Source organism: Emydura macquarii, unplaced genomic scaffold, assembly GCF_026122565.2.
Source record: "Emydura macquarii macquarii isolate MOO-44397 ecotype Brisbane River unplaced genomic scaffold, CSIRO-AGI_Emac_v2 contig_2699, whole genome shotgun sequence".
NCBI classification, from domain to species: Eukaryota; Metazoa; Chordata; order Testudines; family Chelidae; genus Emydura; species Emydura macquarii.
This window is the reverse complement of record NW_027132836.1, coordinates 3171694-3192094: the sequence shown is the minus strand read 5'-3', so window position 1 is coordinate 3192094 and position 20401 is coordinate 3171694. Positions and strand designations below refer to the sequence as shown.

The following is a 20401-nucleotide window of genomic DNA, read 5'->3' as shown; positions in this document are numbered from 1 at the left end:
GCTCTGCTTCAGAACACAGATATCTGCCAAGCTGTCACACAGAACGGGCCCGGCCTTGCGACCCGACACTCGCATGAATGTCCCCTTGTGCCAGCTCCCAGGAGAAGGGCAGCCTGGCAGTCAGCTGACGGAACAGCCAGGTCATTGCTCCTGGGAAGGGACATCTCCGTGTTTTTAAAAAGGGGGGGACTGGAAGGAGCGTTCGTGGGTTGTTAGCTATTCCAGAGCGAAGTGATCCCCCCTGCTCCAAAATACCAAAAAAGCTACGCTTATTGTAGGGCCTACCCCATCAAAGCAGCAAGCACCGCAGGAGCGAGCAGGCCCATGCACTCGGAGCTTCCTGCCGCCATCTCTTACAAGGCCCGTGTCACATTGCTGATGCCGAGTCTCATTTAACTCAGGTGCGATGTTAAGCACGTTTAGCTCAATTGGTGCCATTTTGTGTGTGGACATTCTCATTTAAACCTGGCTTAGAACGGCGGCAAGCTAAATCACCATAACCGGTTTAAACCAACGAAAGGGGTCTGCACCAGTCTCACTCCTCCAGTTCTGTATGGGTGTAGACAAGCCCCAAGGAACAAACGACAGCCCCTCCAGCCTTCCAGACATGTCACACCTGGGTCTGCACACCGGGGAGCCTGTTAGCTGTCGCTCTGCACTGAAGGCACCGTCTGTGCCTTGCGATATCACTCTCGACACACGGACGCTTGGATCACTCTTTGGATCCTGAAGTTACATTCCCTGGGCAAGGCAAAGACCCCGGCGAAACCTCGGCCCACTCCAACGCTCAGAAAACGCGCCGTGCAAAAGGGAACGCAAGGTCCTTTACTGCTATCTGTTCCGAGGATGACTTGCGCTGCAGAGCGCTCACGCTCTGGCATTATGACCAGACACAGCAGGCCGCCCAGAGCCCCAAAATACCCCTGAGCTGGTCTGCAAACCACCGTGACAAGAGTAATACTGGAGCCCAGGCCATTTCCGCATGAGCTGAGGGGCTGGTGCGTGGCCCAGAGCCCGGCGGCCTTTCCTCCCTGCTCTCACTCGCACACACAGCAGCTTGGCTTTTACTAGGACAGTTTCCTCCAACGCACTCTCCACTGAAGGAGACCTCCTCGATTCTGTCGGTTTCTATTATGCTGCACATTTCCTTAGGACTTCCTACTAGTTTTGGCACCATAAGCATCTGGCAGGTCGTTTAGCAGCTGATCCTACCCTGCTGGCTGCATGCTTCACAATACGCACCCCTTTGGCAGAGGCCTGAAACGCCGCCGCCCTTTTGTTCTTTCTAGACGTAAAGGGTATTGCTGTACGGCCAGCCAGCGGTAAAACGCACCTGCAGCTCTGCGTCTCAGAGGCAGGCTTAACTCTTCGAGGCCCTCGCCTCTTGGGGGACTCGGTCCAAACTTAAAATGACCCTGCCAGAACGAGACGCTTGGTCAGCCAACACGCCAATGTGGAACGTGGCCGCGTGGCCACTGCGCTGGCAAGCAGGATACGGCCCCCTAGCCATTACATCACTACTAGACAGCGCCACAGCACACCTGGCAGTCCACAGACGAACCACGTGCTGCTATTTATAAAACACGCTTGTCCCAACCCACGCCTATGTCTACTGCACTGCTTCCATAACCCCCCGCTGGGAGAAACCACCACACACAGCACGGCGAAGGGAAAGTACCCTTCCTGCAAGGGAGTATTATGGGGATGTCCTGGTGATGAGCAGCAAAGCTTATGTACCTCTAGGATCAGACTACTTCCCCACTGAAATGACAGGAGACTCATCCAGAGATGGAGCCACCGCACGCACACGGTTCACAGCTGCAGAACACAGTCTCTGAGCCAGGCGCCAGGCACCTGCCCAACTCCCGGGCTCTCTGCAGCAGCAGACATGCTTCGGTTTGCTGTGTATCTCCTCCAGCCCAGCTTCTGGAAACTCATCAGCACCTCTCTGTCCCACTGGCCTCATTCCATGACCGTCCATTGCTCTCTGCTCATCTGGCCAGAGCAAAGCCAGACCCCGCAAGGCAGCAGTCAAGGGATTCTGCTTAACAAAACCAGCCCACCCCACACAGCTGGCACCTTCTCGGGTTGTTAAACCCAAAGGAACTGGCAAAGCCTCATTTAGCTTTCCACCAGGGAGGCTGTCACTCCCTGGAACAACAAAAATAAACTAGTCAGCTTCACACACAGGCTCTCATGCCACAGCCCCGCGCTGCAACTCCTGACACACAAACAGGCAAGGAGAAGGGTTAAATCCACCCCTAAAAGCACTGTTCTCATTACACTTGAACCAGGAAAAATGCCACGGTTTTATTTCTTTATACACAAAGCTCCATGCTGGACTTAAAACCTCTAGATCATGTCCCTTTAAATAGCTTATCCTGTTTTCCAGGGCTAATTACCCAGAAGGCTCTCAGCTCTCACCGGGTCACCATCAGCCGGAATTAGTGAACCATCCAGAGAGCAGAGCCTCGCTGGAAGCAGCAGGGAACGCTGGGGCAAAATTAACCCGTTGCATGGTGGCATTTGGCAGACGATCAACCAAAGAACACGAGCAGGTCTGAAGTGTCCATACGCTTTTGCTCCTCTTTATACACATGGCCGCGAGCATGGCAGTGTTTATCATCTGGAGTACCTTAGCCACTGGAACAGCAGCCCATTTTCTTTTAAACAGCAGCAGAATATTTCGTACAATGGCCCACTCGCTTGTTCGAGGGATTCAGAGGCATTACAGAGCTAGGATTGCCAAGGCCACATCCTCCAACACAACGTGCGAACGGCCGTGCAGCGCTATCAGGAAAACGTGCTGTTCTATTGGCCCCCCATTTTATGACCGTGATTATAGTGAAAAACATCTAGGGATATTTGACTTGCCTACGAAAAAGAGGTGCTGCCCCCAGCGCGCGGGCAAGGGGGTTTTTGCAAGGTTGAGCTAGAAGGACACAGCGTTTTCCGAAGGGCATGTCTACATTCGAAAACCTCGTTTCAGGGACCCCTGTCAAACCCGGTCTAGCACTCAGTGTAGACCGGACTGTCACGGCTGGGGGCCACCTGCGGCACAGTGTTAAATAGGAGACGTCACTGCCCACACCAGCGGTGAAGCCTGGCGAGGGCCCTGCTTGCAAGAGCTAACCACAGTAGCCAGGACAGCTCTGCTCCCACTGTGACCAGCACAGTGCCGGCGCCCCACCCCGCACGCAGGGCATTTCCAAGGCCCCTGATGCCAACATGTAGGGAAGAAGAGAGTCCAAACAGCTCACAAGACCCGGATCTCACTCACTGCACCGGGCCGAAGTCAGGGTCCTACTGGGCCATGGGAGTGAAGAACAGTCGTTCGCTGAGGGAACCTCTGGCCATTTTCTCCAGCTCTCCCCCTCCCCCGGCTCTGTGCACAAAGCAGTGACAAGCACGTCCGTGTATATCAGCTAAGGGGACACGTGTTTCCTCACGGAGAAACTGGGTACGACCCTGCAGTCGCATTTCCCCACAAGCCACACACAGCTGAAGAGCTGGCTCACCCCCCGGCGCCAGGATATTATATTCACAAGGCGGGAGTAAGGCGCACCAAGGAAAGGGGTCTGTATCGGGGACTGGCCCAGGGGAGCCCAGACACTGCAGGCTGCTGACAACTTGCCAGGAGTCCAGGGCACCTAACCCTGTAACAGCAGCTACCGTCAGCCCCAGGAACAGAAACGCCTGCACAAGGCTCGAGCAGACGTGCCAGGCCCCAAGAGCCTCTCCCACCGACAGCCACTCCCAAGTTCGCCTTCCAAGGGGCGCCCCCCAAACCTGCAAAGGGGGGGCAGTGAGTGTTCCAAACACACAGGCCTCCCCTCCCTGAAAATCTCCAGCGCCACCAGGCAAAACCTTTGAAGCAGCTAGCTATTGCTTTACACTGCCAAACCAGAGCCACTCCGGAGTCACACCCTAACCATCCCCCAGAATCTCCTGCTCCTCACGGCCTATCCCTTTCAGATGGGCACTGCTGTGGCAGCTTTCCGCACTGCCCCGTCCCCGTTCGCTCACAAGCCTCACCAAACCAGTGCCCATGTACGCTACCCGCCAGCCCCCCGAGCAGGCCCCGGCTACCCCCAGGGCTGGTGCGCGCTGAACGCACCACAGAGCCGGACACGCTTCAGCGGCCGCAATGGCGGCTACTCACATCGAAGGCCGCTCTGTGCAGCCTCTCGCTGCTCCTCAGCCAGCAGCGGCTCAGCTCACTCAGCTCCAGGATGGGCTGCACCTTCAGCCGCACGGTCTCCCCCGACTGCCGGATCATCTCCACTATCTCGTCTCGAGATTTGTTCTCCACATTCCGGCCGTTGATTTCCACCAGCCGGTCGCCCGGCACCAGCCCCAGCGCCAGGTCCTTGGTGCCAGCCCCAGGCTCCGCGAAGTGCACCACCCGTCTGTACACCTGCCCATCAGGGGCCCGGTCCAGCATGGTGGTGCGACGCAGAGAGAATCCAAAGTCACCGGTGTTACGGCGCTGCAGCTCCAGCTCCCGGGGAACGGGGGGTTGCGGGGGCACCACCACGGGCAGCCTCAGCTCCGCAGGAAAGCTCTTGCTGACCACCTCAGGCACCCTGGCTTGCAGCGCCGAGGACGAGGGAGCCTGCAGGTGGCCCGCGGGCGCGCCCTGCTTCCTGAGCTGAGTCTCCAACATCCGCACCTCCACCTGCGGGGAAGGGGCTGCCGAGTGCTCGGAGGGCGTGGAGGGCTCCGAGGCGCTCTCGTCCCGGCTCTTCTGGGAGAAGGAGAACCTCTTGACGATCATCTGGGAGTTCTGCTTGGCCAGGGAGCCGAACTTGGCTGCCCTCTGCAGAACCGAGCCCTTGAAGTTGCCGTCGTCCACCTTGAGGTCGTCGCTGGAGCTGGCGGTGCTCAGATGGCCCGAGTCCAGGACCACGCTGCCCCGGTTGCTGTCCGAGTCTATGTCAGTGAGGTGCAGGTCTGAGCCGCTGGCCACCTTGATGGGAATGGGGTTGGAGATCTCCAGCCGGGTCTTGGACTCTCTCTTGGAGGTGCGGTTGAGGTTGAAGAAGCCCCGGCGCAGGCTCATCTCCTCCAGACTCCGGAGCTCTGCTGCTGACATCCGCTCCTTCTTCTCCTTCTTCTCCCTCCTGGACCCAGCTTTCTCTTTGTCCTTTTTCTTCAAGTTAAACATGTTGGCAGGGCGGGCGGGCGGGCGCGCGGAGGCACTCGCAGGCAGCTGAGGGTTAACGGCCTGTCTGCTGCGTCTGCTGCTGTATATGCAGAGAACAAAAACAAAAGATTGCGTTAGCCAGAGGGGCTCAGACAACCGGCCCCTCCCAACTCCACTGCCTGGATCTAGGGCCCAGGCCCCCAAAACCCAGCTGCCACTGCCCACTTAACCCTGGACTAGGTTATGCCAGGGCACATACCAGGCTATGGAGCTGCCAGCTCCCTCTGATAGCAACAGGAGCGGCACACACGGATCCAGGGCAGCTCTACCTTTGCCTGCTACATTTCAGACCCAGGCTGCAGGGACAGCCGAAGGACTAGGAATGGGATTATCGACATCTCACCCCTAGAAGGCTGGTTCCCAACCCAGCCTGGGCTGGTGTTAACTAAGCTACCTTAAGCATTCCCTGGGCTAGGCACAGCAAGCTGGGGGTCCCCAGACAGCGGCTCGGGGACAAGGACCCATCATTTGCAGCCTGTGGCCCAGCCCGGAGAGGCAGCAAGCATCTGCATCTTCCGCTAGACGCAGGTCCCGGCTAACACCCCGAGCGAGAGGCCGAGGAACAATGAGCCACTGGGACCAAAGTCCCCTCTCGCCCCACTAACAAGCGGCTGTAAGAGCATTCCCCCAGCTGACCCTCCGCTAGCCAGCATCAAGTCAATGGCAGAGGCAGGGCTGAGGAACAGGGCTGGGCTGGCAGAGAAGATCACATTGCAGTGGCCTCGGCTGTGCCTATCCCAGAGAGACCTCCCATCTCTCAGGCTGTCAAGCGAGCAGCTAAAGACTCTTCCCAAGAAGCAGAGGGTTCTTTGCATGCAGCCCACCCGCACTCTTCTAGGGTGCCTAAGCACAGCAACGACCCGCTGCCATCAGAGAGAGAAAACATCCGGACAGGTTAACAGAGGGCTCCCGGGCACAAGCTGTTCTGCCCTCCCCTCTAGCTCAAAGGCAGCAGGGCGCAGGAGACCCCAGCTCTCCAGGCCACAGGCGGAACAAGGCTGATGTCGGAGGTGGATGGAAAAGCTGCTTCCAAAGACGATTTCAGACCCCAAATCAGCTCAGGACACACAGGCACATTTTGAAACAAAACACCCGTCTGCTGCCCCCATCTCTCCAGCTGTCAAGACCTGAGCTCCCCCCACCCACCCACCCGCAGAGCAGAGACCATCACTAACCTCGACGGAGGATTTCCTACGCACCCATCCCCGGCTGTAACTTAGGCATGGCAGGCCAGCAGCGCTCAGCGGGAATGCAGGGCTCACCAAGCACTTCAGAGGTCTGCTTTTACCGGGTCCGTATACTTGCAGGGCTGAGCCCGGACAGAGATTCCCTGCCTGAGACGGGCCATTCTGGCTTTGCTGGAGCTGTACAGTTCTCTCTCCCCCTCTCTCTCAAAAAGCCCCTTGTTAAAAGAAACAGAGGCCTCTGCTAGGCCAGGGGGAAGCCCTGCCCTAGGTTTCTGTCCTGGGTCTTTCACAAAGCAGCAGTGCCTCTTCCCCTTGATCACAAAACCCCTGAGCGCCGAGGCCCCTCCCCTGTCAGTGACCCAGAAGAAAGGGGGCCTGGGCTAACACAGCAGCTAGCTGTCCCTGCCTGGGGGAAGGGAAGCTTCCTGCAGGGAGCACGGAAACCATAGCCCTTACTAGCAATTCAGTAGTATTATCGTTATAAACAGGATCCTGGACACTCGCGTCCCTCTGAGACAGCGATAAGCGTCTAAACTTAGCCTCTGCAACGCAGAACCCGTGATGCTGCCAGGCGACCTCTAGGAACAGTTGTTCTTTCATTCGGCTGCATCTCTCCGACTCTGGGGGAGGTACCCAGGCTGCTGCAAAGACATTACACACAGCAACATCCTGCCTCACTCCTCAGCCAATCAGTCCCCGCTAGAAGAAAAAGCCCCTGCCAGGGCCACGGCCCCAGCTGCCCTCTCCAGGGTTGCCCCAGACACAGCCAAAGAACTAGAATTGCTGCCTACGTCCCGTCGTCATATTTCTCCTACCTTTGTATGCGGGTTTTAGCCAATCCCTCTGCCAGCACGCAGATAACGGTATATATCCAAAACCAGCGGGCTGACAGGTCTGAGCCATAATATGTGCCCAGCACCAAAAGGAAGGCCAGAGAACCAGAACATCTCAACATCAGAGGAACATGCTCTGGGCTGTCACAAAGCCTTACCACGTGATCACACCCTTCCCTGGCAGGGAAGAAATAACAGTTCTCTTATGACAATTAGTTCCTCTTCAATATTGCACACACAGATCCTGGCCAATTACACTCCAAATTTCACTGTGTGGCCTATTTACAAAAACAAGACAAAATCAAACAGCTGTACAGAAAAAAATGGAGAGAGAGACACACCCACAACTGTATATAAATATAAAGGCAGCCAAGCTCCTAAAAAAAAACAAAAAACAAAACAAAACTTACCCTTAACACAAGGTATCTGATGGGAAAATACTCCAGATTCTAAGTCTCTGCTTTAAGAGCCTCCAGTTCTTGAGCTCTGAGAACAGGAGCTATTTATGGGGGGACACGCACACGCACGTGTACACACACACACACACAGCATTGTGCTGTGCGCCTGATCACAATAGCCCGAATACTGGCTGCAAACGTGCCAACACCGAGAAAAGAGGAAGGACAAAGAGACACCATTTCAAAACATTGCTAACACAAAATCAAACCCGATGCTTGCCAAACGGAAAAGGAGACACCAGGCAGCACAAGAATGTCACTCAATGCTGGGTCATCACTGGAGAGCAACAGCAGCCGCGGTTTGTCCCTCCAGAGCGTCTTCCATGCCTCCTATTGACGATTCACATTCATCTGGGCAGGAATGGTTAGACCCATTGCATAGGTCGGAAGACTGAGGCACAGAGCAGCGCCGGGAGCTGCCCAAAGCCACACAGACAGTAGGGAAGCTGGAATGGAAGCCAGGACTCCCGAATCTCACTCCACCGCTACTAGACCAACGCTGCTTTCCTCTCCTCTGACTCCTGAAACCAGCAATAGAGTAAGGGCTTGTTCACATGTCGAATTACTCAGCAATGCCTGTTGCATTGTAAATGAACACCCTCCCATCATCCAAACGAACGTTCAAAGGTGGACAAGCCTGAAGAGTGAAGCCAGCCTGCCTCGCTCTTACCTAGGAGCGCCCGTGGCATGCTGCCTGCTGGGCCGACAGATGAGGAGGCACGGTCCCTGCCTCCAGGAGCCAACCATCCACAGATGAAGCTTGCTTCCTTTGAAGCCTCATCCTCCCACAGACCCTTCGGCCAGCGAGGACAGAGCTGACGGGCGGGCGGAATCTGGACCCACAGCTGGCAAGGCCAGGACGGGGCAAGAGAAAGAGCAGCTTGTCACTGGGGCGCTCCAGCCACAAGGCTCTGCCGCCAAGTGCTGCCAGGGAAGGAGCTGGTGAAACATGGGCATCTGCCCACCCACCCAGCAACAGCCTGACACACCCACCCGCAACAAAAAGCGCATTCGGCGAGGTACAGACCCACACAACTCCTGTGGCATGTTGGCGGGGCGGGGGGCAGGGGACTCAGGGGTGAAGGCCAAATCACAGCTCGGCTTCGCCACTCTCAGCCTCCTGCCGCCCGCCCGCGCCAACACTGCAGCCCCCGCCCTAGGTCGGGCAGCGGGGGGACAGCCTGGAGTTTATACTACCTGCTGGATTTGACACCCCACCAGCAACTCCGCCCGTGTACCACGCGTGACTGCTCCCTCTCCTGTTCCTGCATCCTGGAGAGAGAAGCAGCAAGGCATGCTGGAACCCGTCGCCTCCGCTCCGATGGGGAGAGCGGCTGCAGTTTGCTCTATTTCATTATCAGTAGGTGCAGCCCTGGTGCACCCACAAAGCTGCCGTGCGGCTCTGGGCTGTGCACGCAGGCCACACGCCACCGTGACGTAAGCAGCGGGGTAACCTGCACTGATCCGCCAGTCAGCAGTGCTGCAGAGTGCTCGCACACCAAGGCGCCGGAGCAGGAGCAGCAGCCATCAGCAGGGTGTACCGATCGGCAGACCTGCCTGCCCTGCACACGTTATCAAACTGCACCCGCTGCCCAGCTACGCCCGCCCCCTTATGACGCTCCCTTAGCAGCCACACGGCTCAAACCCACACCTGCATGTCGCTCACCCCCCCTGCCCCAGCCCCAAGACCACATGGGAGTTGCATCTACTTGCTCCAGACTGAACAAGGTCTCTAGAAGGTATGTCAGAGCAAAGCAAGCAGCAGCTCCAGGAGAACACAGCACCCACAAGACCGCCCTCCTTCCCCAAATCCTCAGGCACCCCCCAGGCCAGGCTTGCACTGCGTGGGCACCACATACCTGGCTCAGGCGTGCCAGAGGGCAGCTTGGAAACCAAGTTCTTAGAATCACAGAAGATGGGGAGTGGAAAGGACCCCAGGAGGTGTCTAGTCCAACCCCTGCTCAAAGCAGGACCAACCCCAACGAAACCATCCCAGCCAGGGCTTTGTCCAGCAGGCCTTAAAAACCTCTCAGGATGGAGATTCCACCACCTCCCTAGGTAACCCATTCCAGGGCTTCACCACCCGCCTAGTGAAAAACTTTTTCCTAATGTCCAACCTAGACCTCCCCCACTGCAACTTGAGACAGTTGCTCCTTGTTCTGTCATCTGCCACCACTGAGAACAGCCTAGCTCCATCCTCCCTGGAACCCCCTTTCAGGTAGTTAAAGGCCGCTATCAAATCCCCCCTCATTCTTCTCTTCTGCAGACTAAACAAGCCCAGTTCCCTCAGCCTCTCCTCATAAGTCTTGTGGTCCAGCCCCCTAATCATTTTTGTTGCCCTCCGCTGGACTCTCTCCAACTTCTCCACATCCTTCCTGTAGTGGGGGGCCCAAAACTGGACACAATACTGCAAATGTGGCCTCACCAATGCCAAATAGAGGGGAATAATCACTTCCCGCAACCTGCTGGCAATGCTCCTACTAATGCAGCCCAATATGCTACTAGCCTTCTTGACAACCAGGGCACACTGCTGACTCATATCCAGCTTTTTATCCACTGTTACCCCCAGGTCCTTTATCCCACCCCCAGGATAAGATGGGCAGAGAGTTCAGGAGCCCAAGCAAGGCTTACACAAAGTGGCCCCTGCGCACGTCGCCAGCAGGAGCAAAGTCTCTGGCAAATAAATTCACGCAAAATGGAAGAGGCGTCTCCCCGGAACATCAGCAAGGCCCCAGCCGGGCACTGCTTTTACAGCAGCAGGGTGGAGTCCGCTGTCAACCATAATGACTCTTCTTCGCTGGCACAGGTTGCTTTGGGAAGGGCTCTCGCCCACCCACGGGGAGCGGTTCTCCCCACACCCCAGCCACAGGCACAGCACCTGCAACGCTCCCGAGAGCGCGACTAAGCCACCTGCCCAGGCCGCGCACCCAGCCTGGGCAGGAACACGCAGGCCAGGGAAGGAGAACCGATACCGGAGACTGCCCACAGCACAGCCGGAAGAGCAGGTGCCTTTCCTCTGCTCTTCTGCCGCTGTAGCGTGGCCATGCTGCCTCCACATGGACCACTACAACACCCGCAGTCCACTGACCTGGGCGTGGCAGAACGACAGGAGTTCTCAGCTGAGGTGGTCCCGTGTCTCTCTCGCCAACAGAGGTTGGTCCAAGAACGATATTCCCTCACCCCCCTTGTCTCTCCATTAGTTCATGGACACCTTTGATTTGTCAGTGTTGGTAAACTTGAAGAGCAACATTTGGAAACCTCCCACACAAAAGCCTCCCTCTGCCGCGTAGTTCGGGCTGAGCACATCGACGCAAGAGAGGAGAAACCGTCACAGAAATCAGACCCCTCCTGCTTCTGGGCAAGGGCCACCGCTAAGTAATGAAGGTCAGGAGGAAACGGCTATTCCGTAGCTATCCACGGTGGGCTTTCAAGACATCTGGTACTGGCCACAGGGGCGGTTCCTGTGTTCCTGTTCTATCGCTCTCCATCTTCAGTAACTAGCTAACCCGCCCAGGTGTGTCTACACGGCAATTAGACACCCACAGCTGGCCTGTGCCAGCTGACTCGGGGTAAGGGACTCCGGCTCCAGGGCTGTTGAATTGTGGCATAGATGTTCAGGCTCAGGCGAGCTGGCAGAGTCCCAGAGCTCAGACTGCAGTGCCACGGGAACGTCTACCTGGCAACGAAACAGCCCCTTAGCCCAGCCGGGAGCGTCTAACTGCAGCGTGGACGGACCCCCTGGGCCTCGTGTGGCAGGCCAGTATTACCTGCCCCTGCACAGAGGAGGAAGCTGTGGCACAGGAAAAGGAAGCGGCTTGCCCACATTCCAGGCAGAGCTGGGAACAGAACCCAGCCACCTCCTCTCGCCCAGCGGCCCACGCGCGGCTCGTCTGAAACCCGGCGCCGGAGAGCTCGTGCTCTTTCTATACGTCCTCTTCCTTCCAGGTCCCCAGGTGCACACCCCAGTCACTTGCCCCGGCCGTGCCTGCTCTGCTTCCATTCCCCACCGGCAGTGCAGGAATTCTGTGCTCGGCTGTGGGACGCTCCCCCCTTTCTCTCCCCGCAGCCCCCGAAGGGGAACCCAAGCAAGCCTCCCCCGCCCGCCTCAGCTCCTTCCTTCTTGGCTTCAAGTCCTGCCTCTGCAGTAACTGACCCGACCCGCTGCCCCTGCCCCTGCCCCAGAGACGCTCTCTGCATTCTTCCCCCTCCTGACACTGAGCAGACGCCTTTCAAGAGGAGCCCTCCGGCTGGATGCAGACAGGATGGGGGAGGCAGCCAGGGTCAGCAAAGCGACGGTAAAACTCAGGCAGGACGGACAGACAGGAACACTGACAGAAGGCGCAACTGCTCCAGGCACTCAGGGGTCTTGGCCTGACCTCAGCCCAGGCAGGCCCTTCCCTGCATAGAGGGTGAAACGCAGGGAGCCCGAAAGGCCTCTCTCAGGCAGAAGGGAAGACGCTGCTCTGCCCTAGGAGCGCCCGGCCGCCGCTCACAGAGCTAAGGACACGCTGACCTGCCCCGCCTGATCACCTGCTCTTTGCCGTCTCCCACCCCACTCGCCATTGATAGCTCATCTCGTCAGAGCAGGCCCCGTCTGCACATCTGCCTGCACAGCACCCAGCACACTGACTGGGCTGTCCTATACACAGCGGGGGGCAGCGCATGGTGCGATGGCAACAAACCCCTTGCGCACTGTAGTTATTGCTCCGGTCCAAAGGGGGCCCGTCCCCCAGCAAGGAAGATATCAGACCCGCCTGAAAAGGCAGAGGCACTGCCCCTCCGCCATAGAGGGGACGTGAGGCTTGGTCACAGCGCAGAGAGACTAGCTGGCAGCACGATCACACCTGCCAGCCCTGCATCCCGAGCTCTGGGAGCGCTGAGTGTTCCCACTACAGAGGCCCCAGACGGGGGAAGGCTGCTGCGACCAGCAAGGCCCACGGAGGGCTCCAGCTCCATCCGCCCCATCCGCGTTTTCTCAGGGAGCTGTTCTGCTCTCAGCACTTCGTATCTCAAACCCCTGCCAGCGGGAGGGGAGGGGAGGACAGGAGAGGTGACCCCAGGGAAAGCACAGACAGTTCTTCCACACAGGGCTAGGTTCAAAGCGAATCAGAGCGATGGAGAGCTCAGTTCAAACCACCACTTCAATGCTCATACTCGGAGCTTCTCAGTCCCAGGTCTCAGCTGAGGGAGTATTAGCCGCACTGCACAGAGCTGGACGGATAATCCTCCTCCGGGAGCCGTGCAATCCGCAGAGCCTGCCTTTCTGTGGGGGAAGGGCGTGGAGGCTGGGAGTTACCTGCAGAGTCAGCAATCCAAGCCAACACACCTGGATGTGCAGCCTGAGACGTAAGGGATTGGAGGGGTCTGGGAAGAACGCAGAGCAAGTGGGCTGCAATACATCAGACACATGGGCAAGCTTGTTGGACCTCATGCTCCTCCTGAAGTGCCGTATGCTCCCAGCTGGCAGGGCCCTGTTTCCTCTGGTATTTGTAAAGGTTTGAACCCCTTTCTTGCTTGGAAGGCGCCAGCCAGATCTCAGCACAAGGGTAATCAGCCCTCCGCCATGGGTCAGGACTGCTTCCCTCGCACCACGCAGGGTCACACTCGCAGAACAGAAAACCACAAGGAAAGGTGGGATGCCAGCCAGGGGCCATCTGTCTCCAGCTCCTATGGAGCACAGACAGCGATCACGATACCACTCTCATCACACCACCGTGTGATCCGCCCACCCCCTCCGGGTCCCTCGGAGGGCAAAAAAACCCTCCTTCCTAAAGGAGCCAGCAGTTCCCTTGGATGCTATCCAGCCAGCCCTTTACACAGGGAGTCAATTAAAGCTGGGGTGTTTCAGACAGACGAGGCCACCAAATGGCTTTATTTGCTGGAAGAGACACAACCCTACCCTTCCCCCTCCCCCCACACACGCTCCAACCCAGTCTTTGTATTCCCAGCAGATGGGGAAAGTAAATGTTACAATTAGCATCGCTAATCAGCCAGCACTGCCAAGTAATAGCAAGGGCTACATGCTCCCAGCTTAACGCTCAATCCATTATTCACCCAGGACAGCAGAGGCACCATGCTGGGCGCCAGGGCCTGGAGAGCCAGCCACACGTGCTGGCTGGACCCCACTGACAGCGCGAGGCAGAAGGCAGGAACATCCCATCTCTTGGGTCGCCTGGCCAAAAGGCAACCCAGGGAGACAAGGCAGCCCACTGTGACTGGCCCACAGGACTACAAGTCCCGCCGTGCCCCAGGCCCTTCTGACGCCATGCTGGGCCCAGCTGCACCTCTGGGAGGAAGAGGAGAGCAACAGCAATTTGCTCCTTTTTGTACAAATTGGGTGCAGACGCGGGCTTCTGGCAAGCTGCCAAGCGGGCCCCTGGGAGAGCGAGATCTGGGTGCCCCTGCTCTCGGCAAACATCCCCGGCTGTTACCGCCAGGCTGCCGCTAACCTCTGCCAGAAACACCAACGCCGAAGGCTGCTGGGCAGTTCGCGGAGGAGGGAGAGACTCATTCCAAAGGGAAACGGTGTCAGCGGCTGCTCATGAAAAGTCAGGCCGAAGAACACGCGTGGTCTGGGTGCAGAGAGAGGACGGTACCTCGAAAGGCAGGCTCTCCCGTGCCCTCCCCGGTGGAGCCGATGTTCACAGGTCTCTCGCACTACAGCTCAGACTACCCAACCTGTAGACTGCAAAGTGCAAAGCCAGGTCACCAGGAGGCAGGAGAGAAATGTTCCTTTGCTGCCGAGTTGCACACTCGGAGCTCCAAGTGCATCTCACTGACTCGCGCCTGCTTCACATGCAGCGTCTCTGGCTCTAGGTGTGTTCAGAGCAACTGCATCCTTCAGGCATTGTCTCACGGAGCTAGTCACGGAGAAGAGGGGATGAGAGGAGACGGCAGGCCAGAGGCCTCGCCCAGGGGCTATTCAGATATGTCCGGGGAGGAAGAACACAGCGACATTTCACACACACAGCATGCTCATGGGCCAGTCTCAAAGCACCTTATCCAAGGTACCAGCGTGCCCATTTTACAGAGGGAGGGACTGAGACACAGGGCAAGGAAACAATTTGCCCAAGGTCCCCCCAGAGTCAGAGCCCAGCCAGAGGCAGAATCCAGCTGTCCTGATCCCAATCCGCTCTACCACAGTGAAGGGGGAAGGGGAAGTGTAAAGCCGGACACAGAGTTAAACAGTCAGCCATTTCTCCCTCCAGAAATTGTGCAAGTTGCCAGACTCAAAATGGCAACAATATCTGCACAGCCCAGCTGGGCCCTACCCAGCTCCAGCCTCAACCTCCACCCCCGGGTCACTCCCTGCCACTTACCAACTCCACCGCTCGCTCTCCACGTTCTGCCACCCGGAGCCCCCTCCCAATTAACCAAAGCATGGCCCTCTCACTCCCTCCCGCAGAGCACTCAGTGAACACCCCAACCTGTGAGCTATCCTCCCCACGGGTCTGCTCACTGCATCGTCCTGTATGGGGCTGCTTTCGCCTCCTGTGGCAGGGAACCCCGTCTCTGACACACCTCCCTTACAGCCCAGAGTCCCTTTACGGCTCCGTATTGACATCTTCTTATGGCGCATACGTAGGGCCGGGTCCTTCTCCATCGGGGTGCCCCCAACCAAAGTGAATTCAGCGCTGCACTGCCAGCCCCCGAGGCTGGATCTTCTCTACCCAGCATGTCCAGCAGCAGAGGAAGCCTCCCTAGGCACCACTGCCCCAGCTCTGCACCCATCAGTCCCTGCTCTCCCTACCAAGAGCACAGCCGCAGGAGTGGGTTTTGTGATGCGAGCACCCGCCTCACTAGGACATAAAACGAGACCCACCAACTTGTCTCCCTAAACAGCTGTCAGATGGGAACGGCTCTCGGACCCGGACCCGCGCCAGCCTGGACCCCAGAGGTGAAACGATCCATTCCCAGTCCCCCACCCCACCCTCGCCTTTGTATTCTGGATAAAGCAACGAAAATGACGAACTGCGTCTGCTGCTTAACATCCATCCATCGACAAAGCTTTGGACTTTCGGGGGAGGAAGGAGCCTCTACAGTGAGACGCCCTCTAGACAACTCCTTCTCTGGAACGAGGCGCAATCTTCTCCAACCCACTGGTAACAACGCGACCTTGGCACGCCAACGTATTGCCGGTCTCTTGCCTTCTGGCTCAGTAACATAACGGCACAAATCCTGTTCCGGACACTGGCTGCATTGTGTGCTTCATGAGACGGCCCTATCTGCGCTCACTAGGCAGAAGTGGTGGCACACAGGAAAGCTCTGTCATTTCAGGCCCTGCCTCGCTTGGCCTGGGAAGTTGTGGCAGCACCTCTCTAGCAGGCCATGCTAAGGGCTCATCTATGGGCAAAGCTGCACTGGTTTAACTTGGGGTTGGTGACACTGATTTTGTTAAACCAGTGCAAAAGGCTACAGGGAAACTCTTAAAGCAATATAAACCAGGTTTATATCACTTTAGCTGAAGCAGATTAGGATCAGGTTTTAAGCTAAATAGAAATAAGCCACTATTAAACCAAAATTGGAGCATCTACATGGGGGTTTGCACCGATAAATCGGTTTTAAAATCAATGCAAGTTAAATTGGTGCAACTTGTGTGTGGAGCCGTGCGGAGTAGGATTCTTAGCAGCATGGCGCTGATGCTGGGTCCACGAGCAGGCCAGACAGACTCTGCAGCTCAGACAGGAGGCCCGTGTCACGAGCGCAAAGGGTGGGCTGAGAGTGGTAGGGATCCAATCACTAGCAGCAGCAGGGTTTGGCTGAGGAAGTGAAGAATTAAGCACTTCCCTCTAATAAGGAAGCTCGGTTATAAAGCAGTACTTGCCAGTGTCCACGGCAGATCTCCAGGGGTAACGCAGGGTCTCCTAGCCTTATGCACATGCCACGATGCACCTGGATGAGACAGATTCCTTTCCATCCAAGTCTCACACAAAAGGAGCTGCCACTCTCGGCCCTCCTCCAAGGCGGTTTCTGACTTATTTTGCAATGGTCCTGCAGTGAGCTCACCCTCCAGCAGACAACATGGGGGTAGTGAAGGAAACAGCCCAGCTAATTAATTTGTTCCTTTCTGCTGCTGTGGCTGCAGATAAAAGTCCCTTAGCTCTGGCTAAAGAGGCTAAAACAAACAAGCACAACCCTCAACAGTCTGAAGTTGAACGGGTGACACAGTCTGGAAGGACGTACATAGTATTTGCTCATCAGCACTCCACCCTCCCCTGAGAGCCCGGGATAAGGCCATACCCCCACCTGCTACACCCAGGTCTTGTCTGCAATACCTGCGTCAGTGCAAACAAGGCAGTTCTGTAATAAAGGCAGCTAAACACGAAGATTGAATACTAATTGCAAAACGTACATTGCAGAGAACTTATTCAGCATAGGGTTAGGTTTGGAGTGGGAGAGAAATGGAGAACAATTATTCAACAGCATTTAGCACAGCACAACCTGGAAACGTTGGGGGAAAATGCAGGTGAGAGGTTGCAAGGAAGTCACCCATTCTCCACACTAAGGTTTCGGTTCTCCTCCCACTCCATCAGCTGTGACTCAGACCCTACTTGCCACAAGGAAAGGTCTGCACATTTCTGACACCTTAAGCTTCCTGGGTAAGCCAATGGAGCTCTGAGCTGCCGCAGCAAACAGAATCCATGTGGCAAACAAAGGTAAAGTGCTGAGCAAAGAGTTCATTGTTGTTCAAAGTTCAAGGCTTCGTTTGAATTAGACCCTACAGATGCAGAAGACCCTTTACATAGGTTGTTTCTAGCCAGAGACATCTATCTGTATCACACAGCTCTGTCAGGAGTCAGATCAGACAGATCCTTGGTTAGCTACGGCTAAGAAAGTTGCCTGTAAATAATTTTTTTAAAGCACCCCACAGCCTGGCTTCTGAGCCAGGAGGGAAGATATCTGACAGAGGGAATTCTGAGCCCTCATCCGCCGCCCCCAAAAACCAGCCCACGCGATGCATGCACCTATCGTTTTATGTCACTGTCCTAAGCTTAGTCCCTGCACTTACTGACCAGCTAATTTACATCTCACGTAATTGCTTGAAACCAGAGTTTTTGGACCCACTTCTCAGCCCCTGGGAGATGTTTGCTATTGTGTGTCTTCCTCCCTAGGCAAGGTAACGTACAGGAACCCGCTGGAGGAGGCAGGTAGAACAAATCTCAGCCACCTACAGGGATATTTTTAGGTGCTTTCTAGCTATTAGGCTAAAAGTCACAGCCCTGCAGCACCAGGGCTACAGGCAACAGACCACGTTTCCCCTCGTCACCGTCAGCCTTACCCAGCCTAGGCGAGCCCACGCCACCGCTCACCGGTAACAACCCAGTCCAGGCACTTCTACTGCGGGAGGAAGACGAGCAGTACCAGTCAGCGGGATGCCACCAGCGGGATGCCAGGGCTGCAGGGCGGAGTGAGGGAAGCCCTAGACTGGTGTGAAATTTGCCATTGCGCCCTCGGATTTCCCGACCTTGAAACCGGCGAGGTAAAGAGCTGGCAAAGGACCGGCAGTCACAGCAGCACCGCGATCCTGGAAGAGGTTTGCGTTTCCGGTCCCCAACCATCCACTATTCCCCAGGATTAGCCCAGTCAGCCCTCCAACTTCTTGCTTCTCTCTGCAGTAACGTCGCAAAGAAACTCAGCCGCCTGCGAGGCAAAGCAAAGCCAAAGCTGCAGCGCCTTCCCCGCCCCCGCCATTGTTTTGTCCACACAGAGAGACGGGGACCAGGTGCCAGACAGCTGCTGCGATTCAGGGGAGGCAGCGGCCCGAGATGACGTCGCACTGAGATAATGGGTCCGATGCTGCCACCCAGGAACACAGCCGGCCTGACTCAGCAATTCCTCCCAGAGCCCCGGCCCCGAGACCAGGACCCCGGCCCGGCCCCGGGGCACAGCAGCCATGACCCCCCCTCCTTCACCTCCTCCCTGCCACAGCCTCCGGCACAGGGACCGGCACAGCCCCCCAGGAACTGACCCCGCACAGACCCCGAAACCAAAGCGTGGCACACACCTGCCCCCCTTACACACACAGGGTGGGTGACACACACACACACACACACACACACACATGGGAGGTGTGAGACACACACCCCTACCCCATACACACACACACACACACAGGAGTGGCAAAGCACATGTGGGTGACACACACACCCCCACCTCCTACCACACACTTATACACATGACAAGTGAAACACACACCCCTACCCTCCCACTCACAGGGATGACAGACACACACACACCCCTACCCCCCAGACACACTTATTCCCCCCCCACACACACACACCCCTACCCCCACACGTGCGTGCACGCACGCACACACACACACACACACACACACACACACACACCACGTGACACACATACACACACAGGAAATGTGACAGACACACATACACACCCTACACGCAGGGGTGGCACGACACACACACACTCTCCTACCACACACTCATACACACGGCAGATCACACACACACACACACCCCTACCCCCCATACACGGGGGTGACAGACAGACAGACACACACACACATACACACACGGCAGGTGACACCCTACACACACACACACACACACACACACACACACACACGGGGGGGGGGGGGTGACGGACGGACAGACGGACAGACCCCCCCGCCCGGCTGGGCCCGGGGCCGGCCCGCCTCTCCCGGTACCTGGCGCCGCGTCTGCCCGGCCTCCCGCCGTCCCACCCGGCTGCGGAGCCGCCGCGTCGGCCCGGCCCGGCCCGAGGAGGAGGAGGAAGAGGCCGCCGCCGCCCGCCCGCACTCACCGGCCGCCGGAGCTCGCAGCGCGCACCGCAGCCAGCGCCGGCCGGAGCGGAGCGGAGCCGGGGCCGGACCGGGGGCGGAGCGGAGCGGGGCGGGGCGAGCCGGGGTCGGAGCCGGCACACGGGCGGGAGCGGCCTGGCCCCGCCGCCTGCCTTGCGCACACCGCCTTGCACGGCCCCCAGCAGCCTTACACCCTCAGCCTTGCACACCTACTCTGCCAGGGCCTCCAGCCTCACTCACACACACACACACACCCAGCCGTGCACCCCCTCAGCACCGCACCCCCAGCCTTGCACACCCAGCCCGCCTTGCACATCTATCCCCACTGCCCAGCCTTACACCCTCACTCGCTAGCTTTGCACACACACACAGGGGCACCAACCAGCCATACACAGCACACACACTAGCCTGCCTTACATACACACACTGGTCTTGCAAATGCAAACTCACCCTTACACACACACACACATCAATCAGCCTTACATGCACTCTCACATGTACTGGAAAGCTAAACACACACACACACACACACTAGATAGCACCACATAGCCACACACACACCCTTACTGTCCAGCATGACGCACAGAGACATGGACACTCAGGCTGGCTCTCATAACCTGCTGCCCTGCTAGTACAAACGCACACCTGCGTGTGTGCACACAGACCCTGCCACTGGAAGATGCCACGAGTGAGCTTGACAAACAGAAGGAGAGAAGGGGCCAGGCAGATCATCCTTGTGACCGAGGGCCTGGCCAGGACCCCAGGCGATCGAGGTACAATTCACAGCTCTACCACAGCTTTAACTCGGGGCAACTCGCCTCACGTCTCTGGCTTTCATTTCCCAGGTAGGAGGATGACAGGGGGCTCAGGAAAATAATTTCCTTAATGTGCTCTGTTGGGCAGCACAGAAACCCCGCCATAGATGAAAGGGACGG

At 57.3% G+C, this 20401-nt stretch overlaps 1 protein-coding gene across 1 annotated transcript in view; it reads right to left on the bottom strand.

Moving 5' to 3' along the window:
* The window catches only part of MYO18A (myosin XVIIIA), a 108489-nt gene extending 88941 nt beyond the window's left edge, over nucleotides 1-19548 (bottom strand). Inside the window, exons 1-2 of the mRNA XM_067565908.1 lie at nucleotides 19469-19548; nucleotides 4163-5246 (exon numbers count right to left, since the gene is read on the bottom strand). Coding sequence (XP_067422009.1) covers nucleotides 4163-5167 — 1005 coding nt within the window. The 5' untranslated portion in view covers nucleotides 5168-5246; nucleotides 19469-19548. The remainder of the gene's footprint in view (nucleotides 1-4162; nucleotides 5247-19468) is intronic.
* Nucleotides 19549-20401: the final 853 nt, after the last annotated feature.